A 21,683-nucleotide genomic window follows, 5' to 3' on the forward strand; every position below is an offset into this window, starting at 1 on the left:
AATACGTCCATTTGCTTCCAAATGGGAGTAGATCCTGTCTCGAAGAATTCTCTCCAGTAATTTCCCTACCACTGAAGTAAGGCTCACCGGCCTGTAGTTCCCGGGATTATCCTTGCTACCCTTCTTAAACAGAGGAACAACATTGGCTATTCTCCAGTCCTCCGGGACATCCCCTGAAGACAGCGAGGATCCAAAGATTTCTGTCAAGGCCTCAGCAATTTCCTCTCCAGCCTCCTTCAGTATTCTGGGGTAGATCCCATCAGGCCCTGGGGACTTATCTACCTTAATATTTTTTAAGACACCCAACACCTCGTCTTTTTGGATCTCAATGTGACCCAGGCTATCTACACCCCGTTCTCCAGACTCAACATCTACCAATTCCTTCTCTTTGGTGAATACTGATGCAAAGTATTCATTTAGTACCTCACCCATTTCCTCTGGCTCCACACATAGATTCCCTTGCCTAACCTTCAGTGGGCCAACCCTTTCCCTGGCTACCCTCTTGCTTTTTATGTACGTGTAAAAAGCCTTGGGATTTTCCTTAACTCTATTTGCCAATGACTTTTCGTGACCCCTTCTAGCCCTCCTGACTCCTTGCTTAAGTTCCTTCCTACTTTCCTTATATTCCACGCAGGCTTCGTCTGTACCCAGCCTTTTAGCCCTGACAAATGCCTCCTTTTTCTTTTTGACGAGGCCTACAATATCACTCGTCATCCAAGGTTCCCGAAGATTGCCGTATTTATCTTTCTTCCTCACAGGAACATGCCGGTCCTGTATTCCTTTCAACTGCCACTTGAAAGCCTCCCACATGTCAGATGTTGATTTGCCCTCAAACATCCGCCCCCAATCTATGTTCTTCAGTTCCCGCCTAATATTGTTATAATTAGCCTTCCCCCAATTTAGCACATTCATCCTCGGACCACTCTTATCCTTGTCCACCAGTACTTTAAAACTTACTGAATTGTGGTCACTGTTACCGAAATGCTCCCCTACTGAAACATCTACCACCTGGCCGGGCTCATTCCCCAATACCAGGTCCAGTACCGCCCCTTCCCTAGTTGGACTGTCTACATATTGTTTTAAGAAGCCCTCCTGGATGCTCCTTACAAACTCCGCCCCGTCTAAGCCCCTGGCACTAAGTGAGTCCCAGTCAATATTGGGGAAGTTGAAGTCTCCCATCACCACAACCCTGTTGTTTTTACTCTTTTCCAAAATCTGTCTACCTATCTGCTCCTCTATCTCCCGCTGGCTGTTGGGAGGCCTGTAGTATACCCCCAACATTGTGACTGCACCCTTCTTATTCCTGATCTCTACCCATATAGCCTCACTGCCCTCTGAGGTGTCCTCTCGCAGTACAGCTGTGATATTCTCCCGAACAAGTAGCGCAACTCCGCCTCACCTTTTACATCCCCCTCTATCCCGCCTGAAACATCTAAATCCTGGAACGTTTAGCTGCCAATCCTGCCCTTCCCTCAACCAGGTCTCTGTAATGGCAACAACATCATAGTTCCAAGTACTAATCCAAGCTCTAAGTTCATCTGCCTTACCCGTAATGCTCCTTGCATTAAAACATATGCACTTCAGGCCACCAGACCCGCTGTGTTCAGCAGCTTCTCCCCGTCTGCTCTGCCTCAGAGCCACACTGTCCCTATTCCCTAGTTCTCCCTCAATGCTCTCACCTTCTGACCTATTGCTCCCGTGCCCACCCCCCTGCCATACTAGTTTAAACCCTCCCGTGTGACACTAGCAAACCTCGCGGCCAGGATATTTATGCCTCTCCGGTTTAGATGCAACCCGTCCTTCTTATACAGGTCACACCTGCCCCGGAAGAGCTCCCAGTGGTCCAGATAATGGATACCCTCCCTCCTACACCAGCTGTTTAGCCACGTGTTTATCTGCTCTATCTTCCTATTTCTAGCCTCACTGGCACGTGGCACAGGGAGTAATCCCGAGATTACAACCCTCGAGGTCCTGTCTTTTAACTTTCTGCCTAGCTCCCTGAACTCCTGCTGCAGGACCTCATGCCCCTTCCTGCCTATGTCGTTAGTACCAATATGTACAACGACCTCTGCCTGTTTGCCCTCCTCCTTCAGGATTCCCTCTACCCGTTCGGAGACATCCTGGACCCTGGCACCAGGGAGGCAACATACCATCCTGGAGTCTCTTTCACGTCCACAGAAGCGCCTATCTGTGCCCCTGACTATAGAGTCCCCTATTACTATTACTCTTCTGCGCTTTGACCCTCCCTTCTGAACATCAGAGCCAGTCGTGGTGCCACTGCTCTGGCTGCTGCTGTTTTCCCCTGATAGTCTATCCCCCCCGACAGTATCCAAAGGGGTATATCTGTTCGAGAGGGGGACAACCACAGGGGATTCCTGCACTGACTGCCTGCCCTTTCTGGTGGTCATCCATTTCTCTGCCTGCACCTTGGGTGTGACCACATTTACATAACTGCGATCTATGACGCTTTCCGCCACCTGCATGCTCCTAAGTGCATCCAATTGCTGCTCCAACCGAACCATGCGGTCTGTGAGGAGCTCCAGTTGGGTGCACTTTCTGCAGATGAAGCCATCCGGGACGCTGGAAGCCTCCCGGACCTGCCACATCTCACAGTCAGAGCACAGCACCCCTCTAACTGACATTGCGTCAATTAAAATTAAAATTTGTCTTTTTAAAAAAAATATTTTAATAAAAATTTCAAAGTTACTGTCAACTATCTGTTTCCTAGCACTAGATTTCTAATAGAAATGCGATAGCTAACTATAATACTCTCCGATCTCTGGCTTAGATATCCCTCTAAATTATAATTAAGTTATTATGTTTAATTAGTTACCACATACTCAAATTTTTTTTAAATTTAGAGTAGAATCCCAACCAGCCACTCTGGCCACAGCTTTTCTGTGATGTCACTTCAGTTTCCCCCGACACACACAATTTGAAAAAAGGTATAAAAGTAAAAATAAGTAAAAATCACTTACTTACCTTCTTACCTTCTGAGTGTCTTAGATGTTCTCAGGTTCTCTCGCTGACAGAGACTGCTCCTCCACCTCCGAACCTTGACCTGCACAATGCTAATAATATAATAATAATATAATAATATGGCACTTACCTTACACCAATGGGTCTTATTATTAGGTTAGAGGAGGAGGGCGGGTGGGAGACACTACACGTGTAGTGTCTCGGGTTTCCTCTCCACCAGAATTTATTGGTTGGGGGGGGGGGGGGACTTCTCAGAGGTCCGCGGGTCGAACTTCCGGCTCCCGCCTTATATAAAAACAAATAAAACAGAAAAGAAGAACAGACACGGGACCAGGTAAGGCTTGTTAAAGTAAGTACTCACCTCCCAGAGGGCCCCTGCGCACCGCTGCCGCCGAAATCCAAAGGGCTGCTCCTGTAAAGGCAAGGCTTTTTAAATTCACTACTCACCTCCCAGAAGGCCCCTGCGCACCGCTGCCGCCGAAATCCAAAGGGCTGCTCCTGTAAAGGTAAGTGGTTTTAACATTGCTACTCACCTTCCAGAGGACCCCTGCGCACCGCTGCCGCCGAAATCCAAAGGGCTGCTCCTGTAAAGGTAAGTGGTTTTAACGTCTCTACTCACCTTCCAGAGGGCCTCTGCGCACCGCTGCCGCCGAAATCCAAAGGGCTGCTCCTGTAAAGGCAAGGCTTTTTAAAGTAAGTACTCACCTCCCAGAAGGCCCCTGCGCACCGCTGCCGCCGAAATCCAAAGGGCTGCTCCTGTAAAGGTAAGTGGTTTTAACGTCGCTTCTCACCTTCCAGAGGGCCCCTGCGCACCGCTGCCGCCGAAATCCAAAGGAGTCATAAGCAGTCTCCTTCAACTGGCAATTGGGTTGTAATTTGTAATAGTCGTGGTGAATTGATATGTGCTACTGTTATGATCCCAGTTGATGTTATAACTGGACGGGAAGATCCCAGAATGGATTCCTAGCTGAATAGACTGTAACGTTTACTTTTTAAAAATAAAACGTGACCACAGGTCCGCTAAATAGTTTTAACAACAAGAAAAGAGAAACTATTACACATGAAAAAATTGAATTGTGATACAATACTCCTTTATTCCTCCCTTAGCTTAACAATTACACACAGATTTTAAGAGCAAAACGGATTACAAAGTACATCTTAAGCTACAATGTTCTCATTAACACAAAGTCCCTTTAAGCACAATTAGCTGTGGTCAAATGCACTCTCTGCTCCGAACCCAAGTTAATAGATTTCTCCTCAGAATCTCCCAGATGGCAGTCACATGGGAGTTTCCAAATTCCACCCCAAAAACATACTTTAATATCCTCTCTCAGAATAATGCTTTCCATTCTGAAATCCAAACCAGGTTTTCCAAATTACACTTTTAAACAAAGTTTTCACTCCACTTGTGATAGTGAATCCAGTCCAGAATTTTACATCAACACCTTTTGGGTTTCTTTGTCTTGAGTGCTGTGCAAACTGCTCACAGTTGCTTTAACTTTTGATTTCCAGACTGTATTAAAATGGCATCTGAAGTTTGTTTTACATTTGAAGGCTGCTGTCCCACTTTAAATCTGGTTAGTGCAATTGTCTCTTTAACTCGGACCACTTTGTTTAATCTTCTTTGGATTACTCTGAACAAAACCTTTATCACTGTTCCCTCAGCTCCAGACTTCTTGGACACTTCTCTTCATTTCTCTAGTTTGTTTAACTGGATGGACTTTGGATTTCTGGCATCTGTTTTCTTAACCAGTACTCCATAGTATGACAAAGAGTCATCCAGACTCGATACTTTAGCTCCATTCTCTCTCCACATATGTTGTCATTATCCAGTATTTTCTGTTTTTGTTTCAGATTCTGGCATCGCAGTAATTTGCTTTTAACTTGCTTCTAGCAAGGCTGAGAGATATGTTCCCTTTTACCCTTCTAAAACCAACTGATTCTAGCAGAGCTGCCAGAGCTGCGTTTTCGCTCGCTACCTATCTTCAACTGGAATCAAATTAGCTAAACTAAAACTTAAAAGCTACTCTACATTACAAGGCCCATGTTACTAAGCAACCACTACTGGTTTATTTGTTCTTCATGCTGCAGCCCTCTCTAAGCACAACAGGAACACAGATGGAACTTATCCAACCCTCACACATACAAACATCTTTGTCCAACATGAATATAACTGTAGGTTTTACCCTTCCAGGCACAGAAACATTAAATTAAACCCACTTAAAACTATACCTTATTTCTAATATTTACCAATACAAATATAAATCCCTTAAAACTGCCTTTGTTTTTCTAACACAACAGTTTCGTTTTGTAACTGCAGTAATGTAAGGTGTTGACATAACCTTTTGCATGAAGCATTAAACCATACCTCATAGTATGCTAAAATTCCAGCTGCTTTAGTACAATTTCCCGGTGCTGCGGGACCGCATGCTGCAGTGCCAGGCTTGTTGTCAGGTGAACAGAGTGTAAATGTACGGCCGTAAGTTGGAAATCCAACCAACAGTTTTTCTGCAGGGGCACCATTTTCTTTCCAGTAGTTTGCAGCAAACTCCTACAAGGAAGACACCTTATTTGAATTAAGTTCATAAATTTGACTTAGTAATTCAAGAGACCGTGAGAAAAATGGAAAGATGAGAAGGTAATAGTTTTATTTTTCATACGTACTACATTAAAGTATTTGTCATCATTATAGTCTGTGGAACTCTTGTAAAGGGGGCTATTTGGTCCAGTTTTAGGATCCCACGGACCGTGGAATTCATAAGTCATCACACCGATAAAATCCAAATGTCTGTACAAAACAAAAATAGGGTGTTGGGAAATGTACAGAAGGAACTAAATACTTACTACCCGGATCTAACCACAGGTGAACTCTGATGAGGGACAGCAATATGTTCCTGCTCCGTAATTTATTCATAATTCACATGATGGGAATGAGGAAAGTGGCAGAATATCCATGAAAACTGCCTTTTGTCAGAAATGCAATCTAGACTCATGGCTTCTGCCTATATCTTTCAATGCCTTCCATCTTTAAAAGTGAATCTAATTGTTCCTTAAATCCATTTGTGCTCCTGCTTAAATTACCTTGTTGGTTGATTTAATGCACTACGTTTACCCTTGGCGCAGACGAGCAGTCTGACTTCTATCCCCTGCCCCTGATATTTGAAACATTGCATCATTTATCACTGCAGTGAAGTGGCCTTTATTCAATCTCCCGGTTATTACTGTCAGAAGTACAGTTCATATTTTTTTGGGGGGGACAATGTAATGAAAACAGGATCATTTGCAAAAGGTTTCTTGACATAAACAGTTAGTACATACTCAGAAATCTTCTCTATCTCATAGCCTGCTTGAATATTTCTTATCCCAGATGCCACTGCAGCTGAAAGCAGCAATCTCGGTCTGGTACTCTGATTGGATTCTTTCTTGAACTCTTCCAGAGTTTCCTATTTATTAACAAATAACAATATGCTTGTCAGGAAGATTGCAACGATGGAACATCAGATACTATGGAATGCAAATATATACAGTTCTTTAAAATGTTTTTTGAAATGTTGTATTTTCACTGGATTGCATCATTCCAGGGAGAGGAAAAGGCAGGCGATCATCCGCCAGGCAAGTGTCAAAATAACTCTAATGCCGAGATAGAAGCAAATTACTGCGGATGCTGGCATCTGAACCAAAAACATAAAATGTTGGACAATCTCAGCAGGTCCGACAGCATCTGTGGCGAGAGAATGGAGGAAGGCACGGTGGCACAGTGGTTAGCACTGCTGCCTCACAGCGCCAGGGACCCGGGTTCGATTCTGACCTTGGGTGACTGTGTGAAGTTTGTATGTTCTCCCCATGTCTGCGTGGGTTTCCTCCGGGTGCTCCGGTTTCCTCCCACAGTCCAAAGGTGTGCAGGTTAGGTGGATTGGACATGCTAAATTTCCCCTAACTGTCCAAAGGTTAGGTGGCGTTCTGGGGATAGGGCGGGGGATAGGTAGGGTCAGTGCAGACTCAGTGGGTCAAATGGCCTCCTTCTGCACTGTAGGGATTCTCCGATCCTAACGTTTCAAGTCTGGTTGACTTTTTGTCAAAGTTGGAGAGAACTGGAAATAGGATCAGATTTAAACTGTTGTAAGGAGGGGGAGGAGCTTGGAGTAGTGGGGCTAGATAAAGGGCAGCGTTAGGTGGAGATTGACAAAGATGTTGTGGTCAGAAAGACAAAGGGACTGTAAATGCTGGTGATAATAACTAAAGAGGGTGCTGACAGTGGCACATTCAGATATCAGAATGTGTTAATGACAGAAAAGGGGTTAGCGGTGTGTCAAAGGACATCCTGGAACAGGGAACAGATGACCCTGGTGGGGTGGGTTGGGGGAAGGGGGGACAATGGTGAGGGAAAAACAGATCAATGGAAGAAATGAAAATAAATTGATAGAAATAAAAGTGGGATGAAGCTGCAACAAAAAGAAAAAGCTTTCCAAATGGGAGTTGAAATGGATGTTTAGCACAGGGCTAAAGAGCTGGCTTTTAAAGCAGACCAAGGAAGGCCAGCAGCACGGTTCAATTCCCGTACCAGCCTCCCTGAACAGGTGCCGGAATGTGGCGACTAGGGGCTTTTCACAGTAACTTCATTTGAAGCCTACCCGTGACAATAAGCGATTTTCATTTCATTTTTTCATTTCAAATGAGGAGGTTGGAATTAGGGAGAGAGGAGAGTTCCAGTTAGAGGCACTAGAAATTATAAAGGAGCTGGCAGGAGTTTAATGAGAGAACAGAACCCAGTGGCGATATGTTTAAATGTATACAGGGCCCTCGCAAAGTTTGAAGGGAAGAATGTAGAAACCCTTGTTGAAAATAGCAACCCAAATAGAGTGGCCGAAAGAAAAGTGGATGTTACCCCGTGCAGAGTAAACTGGTGGGGCGGGCACAGGATGTTTATGCTTCCCTGTTGGGGGGGGGGGGGGTGTCTAAGAATTATGACAAGGTTTAAAAAGGCTATTCTGGGTGCAGATGAATTGGTTCCCCAGGCATATCGGCAAAAGTTTTGGAATTTAAGGAGACAGCCGGGACAGACTTATGCAGAATTTGAAAGGGTTAAGCAGAACAAGTTTAATAGGTGGGGGCGAGCATTGGGAGTTACCACCACCTCTGAGGCTCTGAGAGAGGTCATTTATTGTGGGAGCAGGTCTGATGAATGGGGTAGGTGAGAGATACACAGGCGGCGGGATCTTCTGTTTCTGAGGCTAAGTGTTGACGCCAACGCAGAATTTGGGGACTTTCACGACAGCAAAACTGGCACCACACCCGGACCGATTCACCGACTGTTAAGGGGCTAGCACGGCGCCGTGTGGAACACAATCAATTCTAATGAGAAAGGGTGCCGGTTTCGCGGTTGACACTCAGGAGGCTGACAAGCTGCAGCCACAGATACACACTGCACTCCGCTCCTCCCAGCCCATTAAAGAAAATAAAGTCACCCGAGTCCCTGCTGACCGTTGGCTGCCTTCCCCTTTGAGGGGGAGAGCCGACATAACCTGAGGATTACCACACCTCAGGCAAGGGGCAAAGTTGAGAATGTGCAGGAATTGAACCCATGCTGCTGGCCTTGTTCTGCACCACAAACCAGCTGTCTAGCCCACTGAGCTAAACAGGCCCCTCCCAGTCCACTAACAGTGATGTAAAGGCACTCACCTCATTGGTACTTGGTTTAAACCCACTGGTGGTTTCCAGAGGTCCAGGAAACCCATCTGTTTGTGATTTAAAATAGAATGACCAATAGAGGGCACACAGCTCCTTTAAACCTGCTTAGGACTGGTTGCTCACCGTGCTCCCATCTCCAATGAAACCAGAATTGGGCAGGTTCTATTCCCTTTCCAGAATATTTGTACTTTGAGCTCCTGACAAGACTAATGCATCCTTTTTGGGGAGTTAAGATGCAGGCCATTGCTGGTGTAAAAATTACATTTTTTCTCACTTCTTTATCATGAGTTTTTAATGAGTTTTTGTCATTAAGAAAGGTTGACAGGTATTTTTTATTATGAAACAGAACGCAATGATCTACTTCTAATTTTTGTTTATTATAGATTGAGTCCCCTGATAAGTAAACAGAATTGAAGTACAATATATCTCACCTGAACCAAGAATGTGAAGCGTTGTTTGTCCTGGTGTGGGCTTCTGTTGAAAGCTGGATACTCCCAATGTAGATCCAAACCATCAAAATTCTTTTTACGTAGGAACACGATTGCAGAATTGATGAAAGTTAGACGTGATTCTTTGCTGGAAACCATGGCAGTGAACCTGACAGATATAAGAAATAGGAGTAAGAATACAAAACACGTTCTGCCGTTTAATAAGGTTATTCTGAACCTCTACCTCTATTCCATTTCCCTGCCCCATCCCGGTGTCTTTATATTTCCTTCATGCTCAAAATCCTATCCATCTCAGTCTTGAATATACTTACTGACTAAATATCCACAACTCTCTGGAGTAGAGAACTCAGGTTCACAAACATTAGTGAAGGAATTTCTTCTCATCCCAGTCCTATATAGCTGACTCCTTATCCTGAGGTGATGACCCTCAGTTCTAGACTTTCAGGATCTACCCTGCCAAGTCTTCCAAATTCATTTTTGATACATTTCAATAGGAGCACCTCTCATTCTTCTGAACTCCAGAGATTATAAACCCAGACAATTGTAGGAGCAGGAAGTATTCTGCAGCTGTACAAAGCTTTGGTTAGGCCACAGCTGGAGCACTGTGCGCAGTTCTGGTCACCACACTGTAGGAAGGAGGTGATTGCACTGGAGAGGGTGCAGAGGAAATTCACCAGGATGCTGCCTGGGCTGGAGCGTTTCAGTTATGAAGAGAGGCTGGATAGACTGGGGTTGTAGCAGGGAAGGCCGAGGAGGGACCTGATTGTATAAAATTATGAAGGATGTAGATAGGAAGTAGCTTTTCCCCTTCCTAGAGGGGTCAGTAACCAGGGCGTAGAAATTTAAGGTAAGAAACAGAAGATTTGGAGGGGATGTGAGGGAAAACATTTTCACCCAGAGCATGGTGGGCACTGGAACTCGCTGCCTGGAAGGGTGGCATGAAACCTCGCAACACTTAAGAGGCACTTAGATGAACACTTGAAACACCATAGCATACAAGGCTATGGACCAAGAGCTGGAAAACAGGATTAGAATAGATAGGTGTTGGGTGGCCTGCAAAGACACGAAGGATCTCTTTCTGTGCTGTAAAACTCTGGCTCATTCTACTTGATCTCCCCTCATCGAAAAACCCTCTCGCGCAATGAATCTTTTGAATGAACCTTCGTTGCATCCTCTCTTAGACAGGTGTATCCTTCCTTAGCTGAGGAGGCCAAAACATACACCCTGTTCCACATATCGTCACATATTCAATTGCTGCAAGACTTCCTTGTGTTACATTCCAACCTGCTTGCAATAAAGGCGAGTATACGTGGGAAAGGACCAAGACGAGGGAGGGGGGGGGGGGGGGGGGGGGGGGCGGAGTGCCTGAGATTCGAGTCCTCACTCCTTTTAAGGAACAGGATCTGGAGATTGCGGGGTTGACCGAGGAGACAGTAGTCACCAACAGCGAGGTTGGCCTGAGTCACAGAGGTGAGGATCCACTGCTCCTTCACCCAGATGACCTGTCTCAAGTGAGTCCTTCTTGTCAGCTTGTCAGCCCTGCGAGGGTCCATCACGGACCCAGCGATTCCCGCACCAGTTGTCGTGGGTTTTGATGGTGTTCCACGCGGCGCCGGTGCTAGCCCCTCACCGTAGCGGAATCGGTGCAAGTGTAATGACGATTTTTCTGACTTGAAAATCCACGGATTCTCCACGGATGGCGTCAACACGTAGTCGCAGAAATGGAGAATCAGGCCCAATATTCCGATCAAAGATTTGCAAGTTAGGTGGATTGGCAATGCTAAACTGACCCTTCGTGTCCAAAAGGTTAGGTGGGGTTACTGAGTTACGGGGATGGGGGGGAGGTGTGGGCATATGTAGGGTGCTCTTTCCAAGGGCCGGTGCAGACTCAATGGGCCGAATGGCCTCCTTCTGCGCTGTAAATCGTATGATCATTTGACCTGCACTTCATCCACCCCAATCACTTCGACCATTTTGCTCCCACCTGCACACTCATGGCAAACTATGTTTGAAAATATTTTCTTTCAGATTAATCCTTGTATTTATTTGTACAAAAATGTCTCGTATTGAATCAACTATTATGGGATAGTATTTGGCATCTTTGACTTCATCAGTGAATTGGTTTCTGAGCCGGTCTCTCATTGCAGTGATGATGTCATCGTAGGTTCTGTGCATTAAAAAGTTGGTCTTCCCCGAGACACATTGTTGATAACTTTTCAAATGCTCTTTGAGAAGCTTGTCAAATTCCCTGAGATATTCAAGGCCGGCTAAAAAATTACCTCTTCGACTTGACACTGATGATTCATCATGTCCTCTCAGAGGCTGTGCCTCAGGAGGCAACATTGCTACAATGCAGGTACATATGTTGGAGTTTCCTATACCGCCTGCTTTCTGTAACCTGACAGTCTAGCAAACTTTAAAAATATATATTTTTATTAAAACTTTTAACATTTTATCTGAAAAAATTACAAGAATATCAATAACAAGAACTCCAACAACAGAAATACAACCCAAACAATCCACCTGCTCACCAACTCCCCCCACCAACAGCTAACAGTGACCAGGGGCGAAATTCTCCCCCAACGGCGCGATGTCCGCCGACTGGCGCCCAAAACGGCGCCAATCAGACGGGCATCGCGCCGCCCCAAAGGTGCAGAATGCTCCGCATCTTTGGGGGCCAAGCCCCAACATTGAGGGGCTAGGCCGACGCCGGAGGAATTTCCGCCCCGCCAGCTGGCGGAAACGGCCTTTGTTGCCCCGCCAGCTGGCACGGAAATGACATCTCCAGGCGGCGCATGCGCGGGAGCGTCAGCGGCCGCTGACAGTTTCCCACGCATGCGCAGTGGAGGGAGTCTCTTCCGCCTCTGCCATGGTGGAGACCGTGGCGGAGGCGGAAGGGAAAGAGTGCTCCCACGGCACAGGCCCGCCCGCAGATCGGTGGGCCCCGATCGCGGGCCAGGCCACCATGGGAGCACCCCCTGGGGCCAGATCGCCCCGCGCCCCCCCCAGGACTCCGGAGCCCGCCGGTAAGGTAGGTGGTTCAATTTACATCAGTGGGACAGGCAATTTATCGGCGGGACTTCGGCCCATTCGGGCCGGAGAATCGAGCGGGGGGGGGGCCCGCCAACCGGCGCGGCGCGATTCCCGCCCCCGCCGAATATCCGGTGCCGGAGACTTCGGCAACCGGCGGGGGCGGGATTCACGCCAGCCCCCGGCGATTCTCCAACCCGGCGGGGGGTCGGAGAATGTCGCCCCAGACCCTGCACGATAAATGGCCGCCATTTACGATCGAACTCATCGATTGACCCCCCCTCGCCGTGAACTTGACCTCGAGGTACAAGAATGCCATCAAATCACCCAGCCATGTTTCGGCACTAGATGACGTTGCCTGCCTCTAGCTCAGCACGATCCATCGAGGGGCCAATAGCAACTTCTACATACAGGGACAGACAGGATTAACACATTGATCCTTAAACTATCAATAAAGAGACTTACTTTTCAGTTCCAAAATTCCAGCCACCAATTGATAAGAGTGTTTGCAAGTTTGGATTTCTACAAAAATCAAAAGAGAATAAAAAGAGATTAAAAGTATTTCTAAGAGCATAAAAACCATGAAGCAATTTCTTTTGAAAAATATTGGTGATGACTTGAATTTCTTTCATTCTTAGAGATTGGCTACTTCCGATTATTTTAATGGAAGAATTTTCATTGCCATAATCCTCTGGTGAGTTTACAATGCAAAATACTGCAAATGCTGGAAACCTGAAATAAAAAGATACAGTGCTGGAAAGAGGGCAAGAAGCAGTTAATTGTTAACATTTAGAGTGCCCAATTCTTTTTTTTTCCAATTAAGGGGCAATTTAGCGTGGCCAATCCACCTAGCCTACACACCTTCGGGTTGTGGGAATGAGACCCACACAGACAGGGGGAGAATGTGCAAACTCCACATGGACAGTGACCCGGGGCCGGGATCGAACCCGGGTCCTCGGCTCCGTGAGACAGCACTGCATCACTGTCACACCCTGCAAGAAGAGAGAAGCAGAGTTTGTGAGCTGGACTTTGTCCCCTGCTGGCATGATTGAAGACAGGGGGGAGGGGGAGGGGGGGGGGGGGTGCTCCAAGTGCAGTGTGTGCATTCCCACCCAGCTGTCTCCAATCTTACAGTGAAGGCATCGGACAACCCACCCACCCTTGGGTATATTGAGGTGTTTAAGTGGCCAGTTAATGGCCATTTAAGAACCTAGCTCCATGTACACTGCGTCACGGGGAGGCCCAACACTGATGGGTAGCCTGCCAGGTTTCACTGCACTGACTGGTATTGGGCAAGAAGGGAGTTACTTTTCGGGAGGTCCCCAGTGACCATTGGAGGCACATACTCCCTCCCTCAAGGTATTATTCCTCTTTAACCCAACCCCTCCACACCCTCCTCTCCAAGCTGTCCCCTCTCCCCTCACTCTTCTTACTGCCAGGTAGCCCCTGCTGTTACATTGGAGGAGCCTCATAGTCCAGTATAACCCTTCTCTTGTTGGGGACAGCTTGTAGTCCCAGCAGTGGCCACAACTTGAACCTTGGCACTGCGGGGACTACAGAGCTGCCAGCCAATCAGATTGGCCAGCTCCCTAGAAGGGGCCGAAAGTCTAACCTTGAGACAACCGATGCTGCTCCCTGCTTAATAGGGCTTCGGGGAAGCTGCCAAGTGCAGGTCGGGGAATATGGTCCATTGTAAATTCCAGCCCAGTTTTCAGATTGATGACCTTTCATAACAATCAGTTCTGATGAAATATTATGGATCTGAAACATTAACTCTTTCTCTTGTTGCATATGCTGCCAGACCTGCTGAATACTTCCAGAACTTTCTATTGGATTTATTCAAATACAAAAATATCGGCCTCAAAGGAAGAGCTGAGACTGCTATTTTTCTGATTTTTAGCAAATCCATTTACATTGCGATAAAGCTGCTTTTCTGAGATTAAAATTAAGGAGAATAATACAGAACAAGCCTTTACTTGTACAAAAATCATGCTTTACTTTTGTTAGTCATGTTTGACGTTGACACTGAATTGTGGAAACATATCCTCTTTTAAATTAATTGTTGTAATTGTTATTGTCCACATAGCTGGATTATGAGGATATTTAGTATCTACCAAAGAGACATTTCTACTAAATGGTGTCTTTTAACTATTTTAGATTCATTTCTGTACACTGCAATAAGTTTCACGCATATTTCATTTCATACTGTGATATTTTCATGCATAATGTTCCAAAACTGATTTCCCATTTTACAGACAGAGGGATTTCATTGTTCTGATAATGTTTCCTGAAGAACTTTCAGGGTGGAATGTACAATTATATCAAAATTGTCACGGTTTCAAAAGTTATTTTAAGTACTATTAACTCATACCGTTTTTTAAGATCGTTAAATGAGACGTAAAGATCTTCGTCTTCCATTTGCTGTGCAACGATTTTATGATCATTGCCAATAACAGCAAATGCATAAATAAGGTGGGTGCATAACTTGGGGTTAATATCCTCTGGTAAGAACTTGCAGTCTCCCCTTTTATGGGCCCAGTTTGTGTAGTAACAAACCAGCTTGTAGTCATTGCCTAAAACTGTGGCAGAAAAAAGTTGTTAGTTTCTTATTTGTGTCAGTAGAATATACAGCTCATTATGATAGCCCACAAATAGAAGAACTTGCAAGTTAAAATAACAACAAATCAAAAAAGCTTGAAATCATATTTATGTAGAAAGACTTACATTAATCTAATACCTTCTGTGACCACAAGATGTTTCAAATCTCTTTACATCCAATGAAGCACTTTTGAACCTCGGCCACAGTTGTGATATAGGAAATGTGGCAATTTGTATTCAATAAACAGCAACGTGACCAGATAATCGAACTTGTGATTCTGACTAAGGGATAAGTATTGGCTAGGAGTCTGGGGACAACGCCTCTGCACTTCTTCGAAATACTATCATGGGCTCTTTTGCATCCACCTGAGAGGGCAGAAGGGCCTCATCCGAAAGATGGCACCTCTGACGGTGCAGCACTCCCTCGGCACTGCACAGTCACGTCAACCTAGATTGGGCAAAATTCTCCGCCGTCCAATGCTGGTAACGGGGTTCCTGATGCGCAGAGAATCGGGGTTCCGTGGTAAAAACGGGATCCGCTTACGATGCTCCAGCCCACCACTAGTTGCAGAATCGGGGTTCTCGCCCATTCCGCCAGCGGGAGGATGCGAACGGGTCTTAATGATCTCCATTTGCAACCGCTTAGCGGGCCGGGCACCATTTCCTCTGAAGCGCGCTGACCACAATGTTTACAAACATCAACCATTTCAAAGAGAGTTAAGTGCATTCCAATCACCGCCCCATCATGCTTGAGTGATTTTGAAGTGCTCAGCTGGAAATTGATGGCATTTAACTCTCTTTGAAGAGGTTAATGTTTGTAAACATTGTGGCCAGAGCACTGAAAAAGATGAATGAAGCAAGGCTGACAGCTGTGTGTGTGTGGGAGCTGTCAATCACAGCCCACAAAGGGAAACTAATGAATGGTTTACAGGACAAGGGTCTGAGGGGTTTAAACACCGTCACTGCTTTCTCTTTCTAGGAATTGACACGTGGTGCTTCCTCTGTCTGAGCCAGCAGGTGTATGTCCAGGTGAGTGCTCCAACTGATTTTTTTACTGTCTCTGTCTGGACTGCTCTCTAGCTTCCAGACAGGGTCCTCTCTTCTGGGGGGGCTCCACAACAGGTTCCTCTCTTGTGGGGGGGGCTTCCTGATCAGAGATACTCCCGACTTACGTGGGGGTCCCGGCCGCGCCATCCTCCAACATCCGCACCACACGATATCAACACAACATCAATACACGACTCGGCTCAACCCCAGACCCTCGTACGCTAACCACTGTACACTCACCACTCTACACTTACCACTCTACACTTACCACTCTACACTTACCACTCTACACTTACCACTCTACACTTACCACTGTACACTTACCACTCTACACTAACCACTGTACACTTACCACTGTACACTTACCACTCTACACTAACCACTGTACACATACCACTGTACACTAACCACTGTACACTTACCACTCTACACTTACCACTCTACACTAACCACTGTACACTTACCACTCTACACTAACCACCCTACACTTACCACTCTACACTTACCACTGTACACTAACCACCCTACACTTACCACTGTACACTTACCACTCTACACTTACCACTCTACACTTACCACTGTACACTTACCACTGTACACTTACCACTCTACACTTACCACTCTACACTAACCACCCTACACTTACCACTGTACACTTACCACTCTACACTTACCACTGTACACTTACCACTGTACACTTACCACTGTACACTAACCACTCTACACTTACCACTCTACACTTACCACTGTAAACTAACCACCCTACACTTACCACTCTACACTTACCACTCTACACTAACCACTCTACACTTACCACTCTACACTAACCACTGTACACATACCACTGTACACTTACCACTCTACACTAACCACTGTACACATACTACTGTACACTAACCACTGTACACTAACCACTGTACACTAACCACCCTACACTTACCACTCTACACTTACCACTCTTCACTTACCACTGTACACTTACCACTGTACACTTACCACTCTACACTAACCACCCTACACTAACCACTCTACACTTACCACTCTACACTTACCACTGTACACTAACCACCCTACACTTACCACTCTACATTTACCAATCTACACTTACCACTCTACACTTACCACCCTACACTTACCACTGTAAACTAACCACCCTACACTTACCACTCTACACTAACCACTCTACACTAACCACTCTACACTTACTACTGTACACTAACCACTCTACACTTACCACTCTACACTTGCTACTGTACACTAACCACTCTACACTTACCACTGTACACTAACCACCCTACACTTACCACTCCACACTAACCACTCTACACTTACCACTCTACACTAACCACTCTACACGTACCACTCTACACTTACCACTGTACACTTACCACTGTACACTTACCACTGTACACTTACCACTCTACACTAACCACTCTACACTAACCACTCTACACGTACCACTCTACACTAACCACTGTACACTTACCACTGTACACTTACCACTGTACACTTACCACCCTACACTAACCACTCTACACTTACCACTGTACACTTACCACTCTACACTAACCACTCTACACTAACCACTCTACACTTACCACTGTACTTACCACTGTACACTAACCACTCTACACTTACCACTGTACTTACCACTGTACACTTACCACCCTACACTAACCACTCTACACTTACCACTGTACACTTACCACTGTACACTTACCACTCTACACTAACCACTCTACACTAACCACTCTACACTTACTACTGTACACTAACCACTCTACACTTACCACTCTACACTTACTACTGTACACTAACCACTCTACACTTACCACTGTACACTAACCACCCTACACTTACCACTCCACACTAACCACTCTACACTTACCACTCTACACTAACCACTCTACACGTACCACTCTACACTAACCACTGTACACTTACCACTGTACACTTACCACTGTACACTTACCACTCTACACTAACCACTCTACACTAACCACTCTACACGTACCACTCTACACTAACCACTGTACACTTACCACTGTACACTTACCACTGTACACTTACCACCCTACACTAACCACTCTACACTTACCACTGTACACTTACCACTCTACACTAACCACTCTACACTAACCACTCTACACTTACCACTGTACTTACCACTGTACACTAACCACTCTACACTTACCACTGTACTTACCACTGTACACTTACCACCCTACACTAACCACTCTACACTTACCACTCTACACTAACCACTCTACACTAACCACTCTACACTTACCACTGTACTTACCACTGTACACTAACCACTCTACACTTACCACTGTACTTACCACTGTACACTTACCACTGTACATTTACCACTACACTAACCACCTTATACTTACCACTCTACACTTAACCTCTGTACACTTACCACTCTACACTAACCACTCTACACGTACCACTCTACACTAACCACTGTACACATACCACAGTACTTACCACTGTACACTTAGCACTGTACACTTACCACTCTACACTAACCACTCTACACTTACCACAGTACACTACTCACTGTACACTACTCACTGTACACTAACCACTGTACACTTACCACTGTATACTTCGAACAGCAGGACCAATCCCACTAAACGAAAATAAAAACATAAAATGAGCATTACAGCATTTATTGAAGTTTACAACTTTAAATCATTTTAAATGTTTTTGTTCACCTTTGAACATTAAATTATGTAAAAGTCATTCACTGTCAACTTTTCATGTCATGAAATCTATCTCTCGTTGTAAATTATGAGTGAAAAACAGTTCAGAGATCCAGCTTTTTATTTCTCTTACCAGCACAGAGAAGGATTTTGACCATCTCGATCTTGTTCCCAGAACAATACTGTTCAGAGAATTTTACACAGTGTCTGCTGTGTCCTGATTGCTACACAAACTGTCTCACACAGCACTGAAAACATCAACAACAAATCAACCTTTCACCTGAGAAAATGAAGGATCGTGGCAGAGATTGCAAAAATTACCAACCACATGATGTCTCTGAGCAAAACAAATGTGGGAGGAAACACAGAAAGTGTTTAAAGTTCAAAGGTTCTCGATAAAGTATCAGCCACAGTCAATATGAGAGCAAACCTCTTTCAAAAGGCCAGCTCCCCCAGCTGTACTCCAAATTTACCTTCCTTGGGCTTTCCAACCTCCACTCTGACTCACTCCTCTGTTGGTCACTGAATCTCTGGTAGATACTCTGAACACCTGAGGCCACTGTGCACCTTCACTGGGGCGGCACGGTAGCACAGTCGTTAACACAGTTGCTTCACAGCGCCAGGGTCCCAGGTTCGATTCCGGCTTGGGTCACTGTCTGTGCGGAGTGTGCACGTTCTCCTCGTGTCTGCGTGGGTTTCCTCCGGGTGCTCCGGTTTCCTCCCACAATTCCTGAAAGACGTGCTTGTTAGATAATTTGGATATTCTAAATTCTCCCTCTGTGTACCCGAACAGGTGCTGGAGTGTGGCAACTAGGGGCTTTTCACAGTAACTTCATTGCAGTTAATGTACTTGTGACAATAAAGATTATTATGTGACCAATTAACGTTAATTTTAAGATGCATGACCAGCGATGGTGAAGGTGTAGAGAGATTTCTCTGCTTTCTGCAGCTACAATCGCACACTTCTGAGTGTCTGGTGTGGTGGCTGCTGAGAGAGAGAGAGAGAGAGGGCGTACGGACAGTGTCCAACACCACCATACTTTGCCGACAGTCATGCCGCTAGCCGGGGGGGGCTTCTGCCAGGACCAGGGAGGGGGGGCTTCTGCCAGGACCAGGGAGGGGGTGGCCAGGAGGGTGGGCTGTGACGTCAGGGTGGATGGGTATGCAACACCATCACCGCAGCCGGCTAGGCAGCCATGCGGCTGCACCTGCCGCTGACAGCCCGCTTTAAACCTGGTGTCCTGGATCGTATAGGTGACCCCCTGGGTGCCGTCTGGCACCAGCTGACCCATCAGCTGTATGGGTGCTCCAGCACAACCTGTCCCATCCTCTCAGCCCCGATCAGTGTGTGTGTGTGGGGGGGGCGGGTATAGTTTAAGCGCGGCTGCAGCTTATCAGCCTTGCGAGTGTCCATCATGGATCCGGCGATTCCCGCGCCATTTTTTGTGGATTTAGGTGGTGCTCCACGTGGGCGCCGCTGCTCACCGCGAGCAGAATCGGTATAGGTGTGGTGCTGATTTTTCTGACGTGTAAATCCACGGATTCTCCATTGGCGTCAACTCTCAGACAGGGAGAATCTGGCCCGCGGTTTTATAGGTTTGAACATCGAAAAATGCCGCAAATATGGCAGGAAAATATTCAGGTCTGCAAGCAAAACTGAACAATACAAGCCCCTGTGTATTGTTCATCCCATGTTCCAATCACTCCTTGAATTGAATCTGCACCACAGCAGCTGAATCCTGTGAGGGAGCTGTACATTCTTTTGACTTTGTTCAAAATGTGCTTTTCCTGTGACTTAGAAGAGTGACTTACCCTGAAGGATGGAGAACATTCATCCTTGTTCAGCACGAAATGCCGATCCTCATTTGGAGGAGGTTGGCACTAACCACCACTGCCATGTTCCCCCCCCGCCCACCCCCCCCCCCCCATGCTGGATTTGGCACCTTGCTAGGTCACGAGTGGAAATTATGGTGCGTCCACTGTGTCTAGTAGGTGATCGAGTAAGTTCCTTGGCTTTGGCAGCCATCAGTTCCCAGCAGCTTCCTGTCCATGAGGAGCGTCGACCCGGCCACAAATTATGGCGGAAAGAGCCGCCATTGTTGTTGACGGGTCAAACGCCACTTTACCCATCCAACATCAGACTTTGATGATTTTTGGGCCGATTCTGTCCAATGTTGCCGACATTTAAGCTAATTTTCCCTGATTTACAATTTCTCATTTTGTGCCGATGAAGTAAATTAACACCTTAAAATTAATTTTAAGCTCTCAGTCCCAAAACAAAAACTTCCTCCTGGAACACCATTACTGCAAACCCTATCTCCAGCTCCCTCCCTGCAGATACGGGGAATACAGCCCTTTCTATTCTACCTTCATTGAACAACCAGGGTTAACATTTTCAACTTTTTTTTGTGTTCTGGCAATCACTAAATCCCAGAACTACAAATTACCTGTAAAATCGGAGTGGCACTCAATGTAGGATTGTTACTCTGCACCAACTTAGCTGCACTAAAGTTGAGGCCGGGTGAGATTCAGGTAACGCAGGGAGTCCCGGGCTCCAGAGTTGATGTCCAAAAGGTTCTCAGTAAAGGAAGACACACACCTTCCTTATGGCACTAGCTACTGCAAAGGTGAGTTTAAATGTGACAGGAAAACAAAGGTATTTTTGAGGAATTTTTATTGGTAAGAATTAGAAATAAGGTAGAGTTTTAAGTGGATTTAATTTAATGTTTCTGTGCCTGGAAGGGTAAAACATATGGTTAGATTCATGCTGGACCAAGGCGTTTGTGTGTGGGAGGTTGGTTAAGTTCCAAAATTACAGAATCACAGAAACATTGAGTCTGCCCCGCCGTATGAAAGGCACCTGACCTGCCCACCTAATCCCATTTCCAGCACTGGGCCCATTGCCTTGAATGCTAAGATGTGCCAAGTGCTCATCCAGGTACTTTTTAAAGGATGTGAGTCAACCCACCTCTACCCCCCTCCCAGGCCGTGCATTCCAGACCCTCACCACCCTCTGGGTAAAAAAGCTTTTCCTCAAATCCCCCCTAAATCTCCCGCCCCTCACCTTGAACTTGTGTCCTCTCATTTTTTAAATTAAAAAAAAAAATTTAGAGTACCCAATTCATTTTTTCTAATTAAGGGGAAATTTAGTGTGGCCAATCCACCTACCCTGCACATCTTT

At 45.9% G+C, this 21,683-nt stretch overlaps 2 protein-coding genes across 2 annotated transcripts in view; one reads left to right on the plus strand and one right to left on the minus strand.

Moving 5' to 3' along the window:
- LOC140393635 (acidic mammalian chitinase-like) overlaps positions 1 to 18,767 on the minus strand; it is a 38,971-nt gene extending 20,204 nt beyond the window's left edge. Inside the window, exons 1-8 of the mRNA XM_072479911.1 lie at positions 18,636 to 18,767; positions 18,397 to 18,429; positions 14,518 to 14,725; positions 12,612 to 12,668; positions 9,099 to 9,264; positions 6,298 to 6,422; positions 5,644 to 5,767; positions 5,348 to 5,530 (exon numbers count right to left, since the gene is read on the minus strand). Coding sequence (XP_072336012.1) covers positions 5,348 to 5,530; positions 5,644 to 5,767; positions 6,298 to 6,422; positions 9,099 to 9,264; positions 12,612 to 12,668; positions 14,518 to 14,725; positions 18,397 to 18,429; positions 18,636 to 18,660 — 921 coding nt within the window. The 5' untranslated portion in view covers positions 18,661 to 18,767. The remainder of the gene's footprint in view (positions 1 to 5,347; positions 5,531 to 5,643; positions 5,768 to 6,297; positions 6,423 to 9,098; positions 9,265 to 12,611; positions 12,669 to 14,517; positions 14,726 to 18,396; positions 18,430 to 18,635) is intronic.
- LOC140393634 (uncharacterized) overlaps positions 1 to 19,382 on the plus strand; it is a 130,368-nt gene extending 110,986 nt beyond the window's left edge. The window contains exons 11-12 of the transcript XR_011935700.1: positions 15,724 to 15,773; positions 18,639 to 19,382. The gene's annotated coding sequence lies outside the window, so the exon portion shown is untranslated. The remainder of the gene's footprint in view (positions 1 to 15,723; positions 15,774 to 18,638) is intronic.
- Positions 19,383 to 21,683: the final 2,301 nt, after the last annotated feature.

This window comes from Scyliorhinus torazame, chromosome 17 (assembly GCF_047496885.1).
Source record: "Scyliorhinus torazame isolate Kashiwa2021f chromosome 17, sScyTor2.1, whole genome shotgun sequence".
Classification (NCBI taxonomy): Eukaryota; Metazoa; Chordata; class Chondrichthyes; order Carcharhiniformes; family Scyliorhinidae; genus Scyliorhinus; species Scyliorhinus torazame.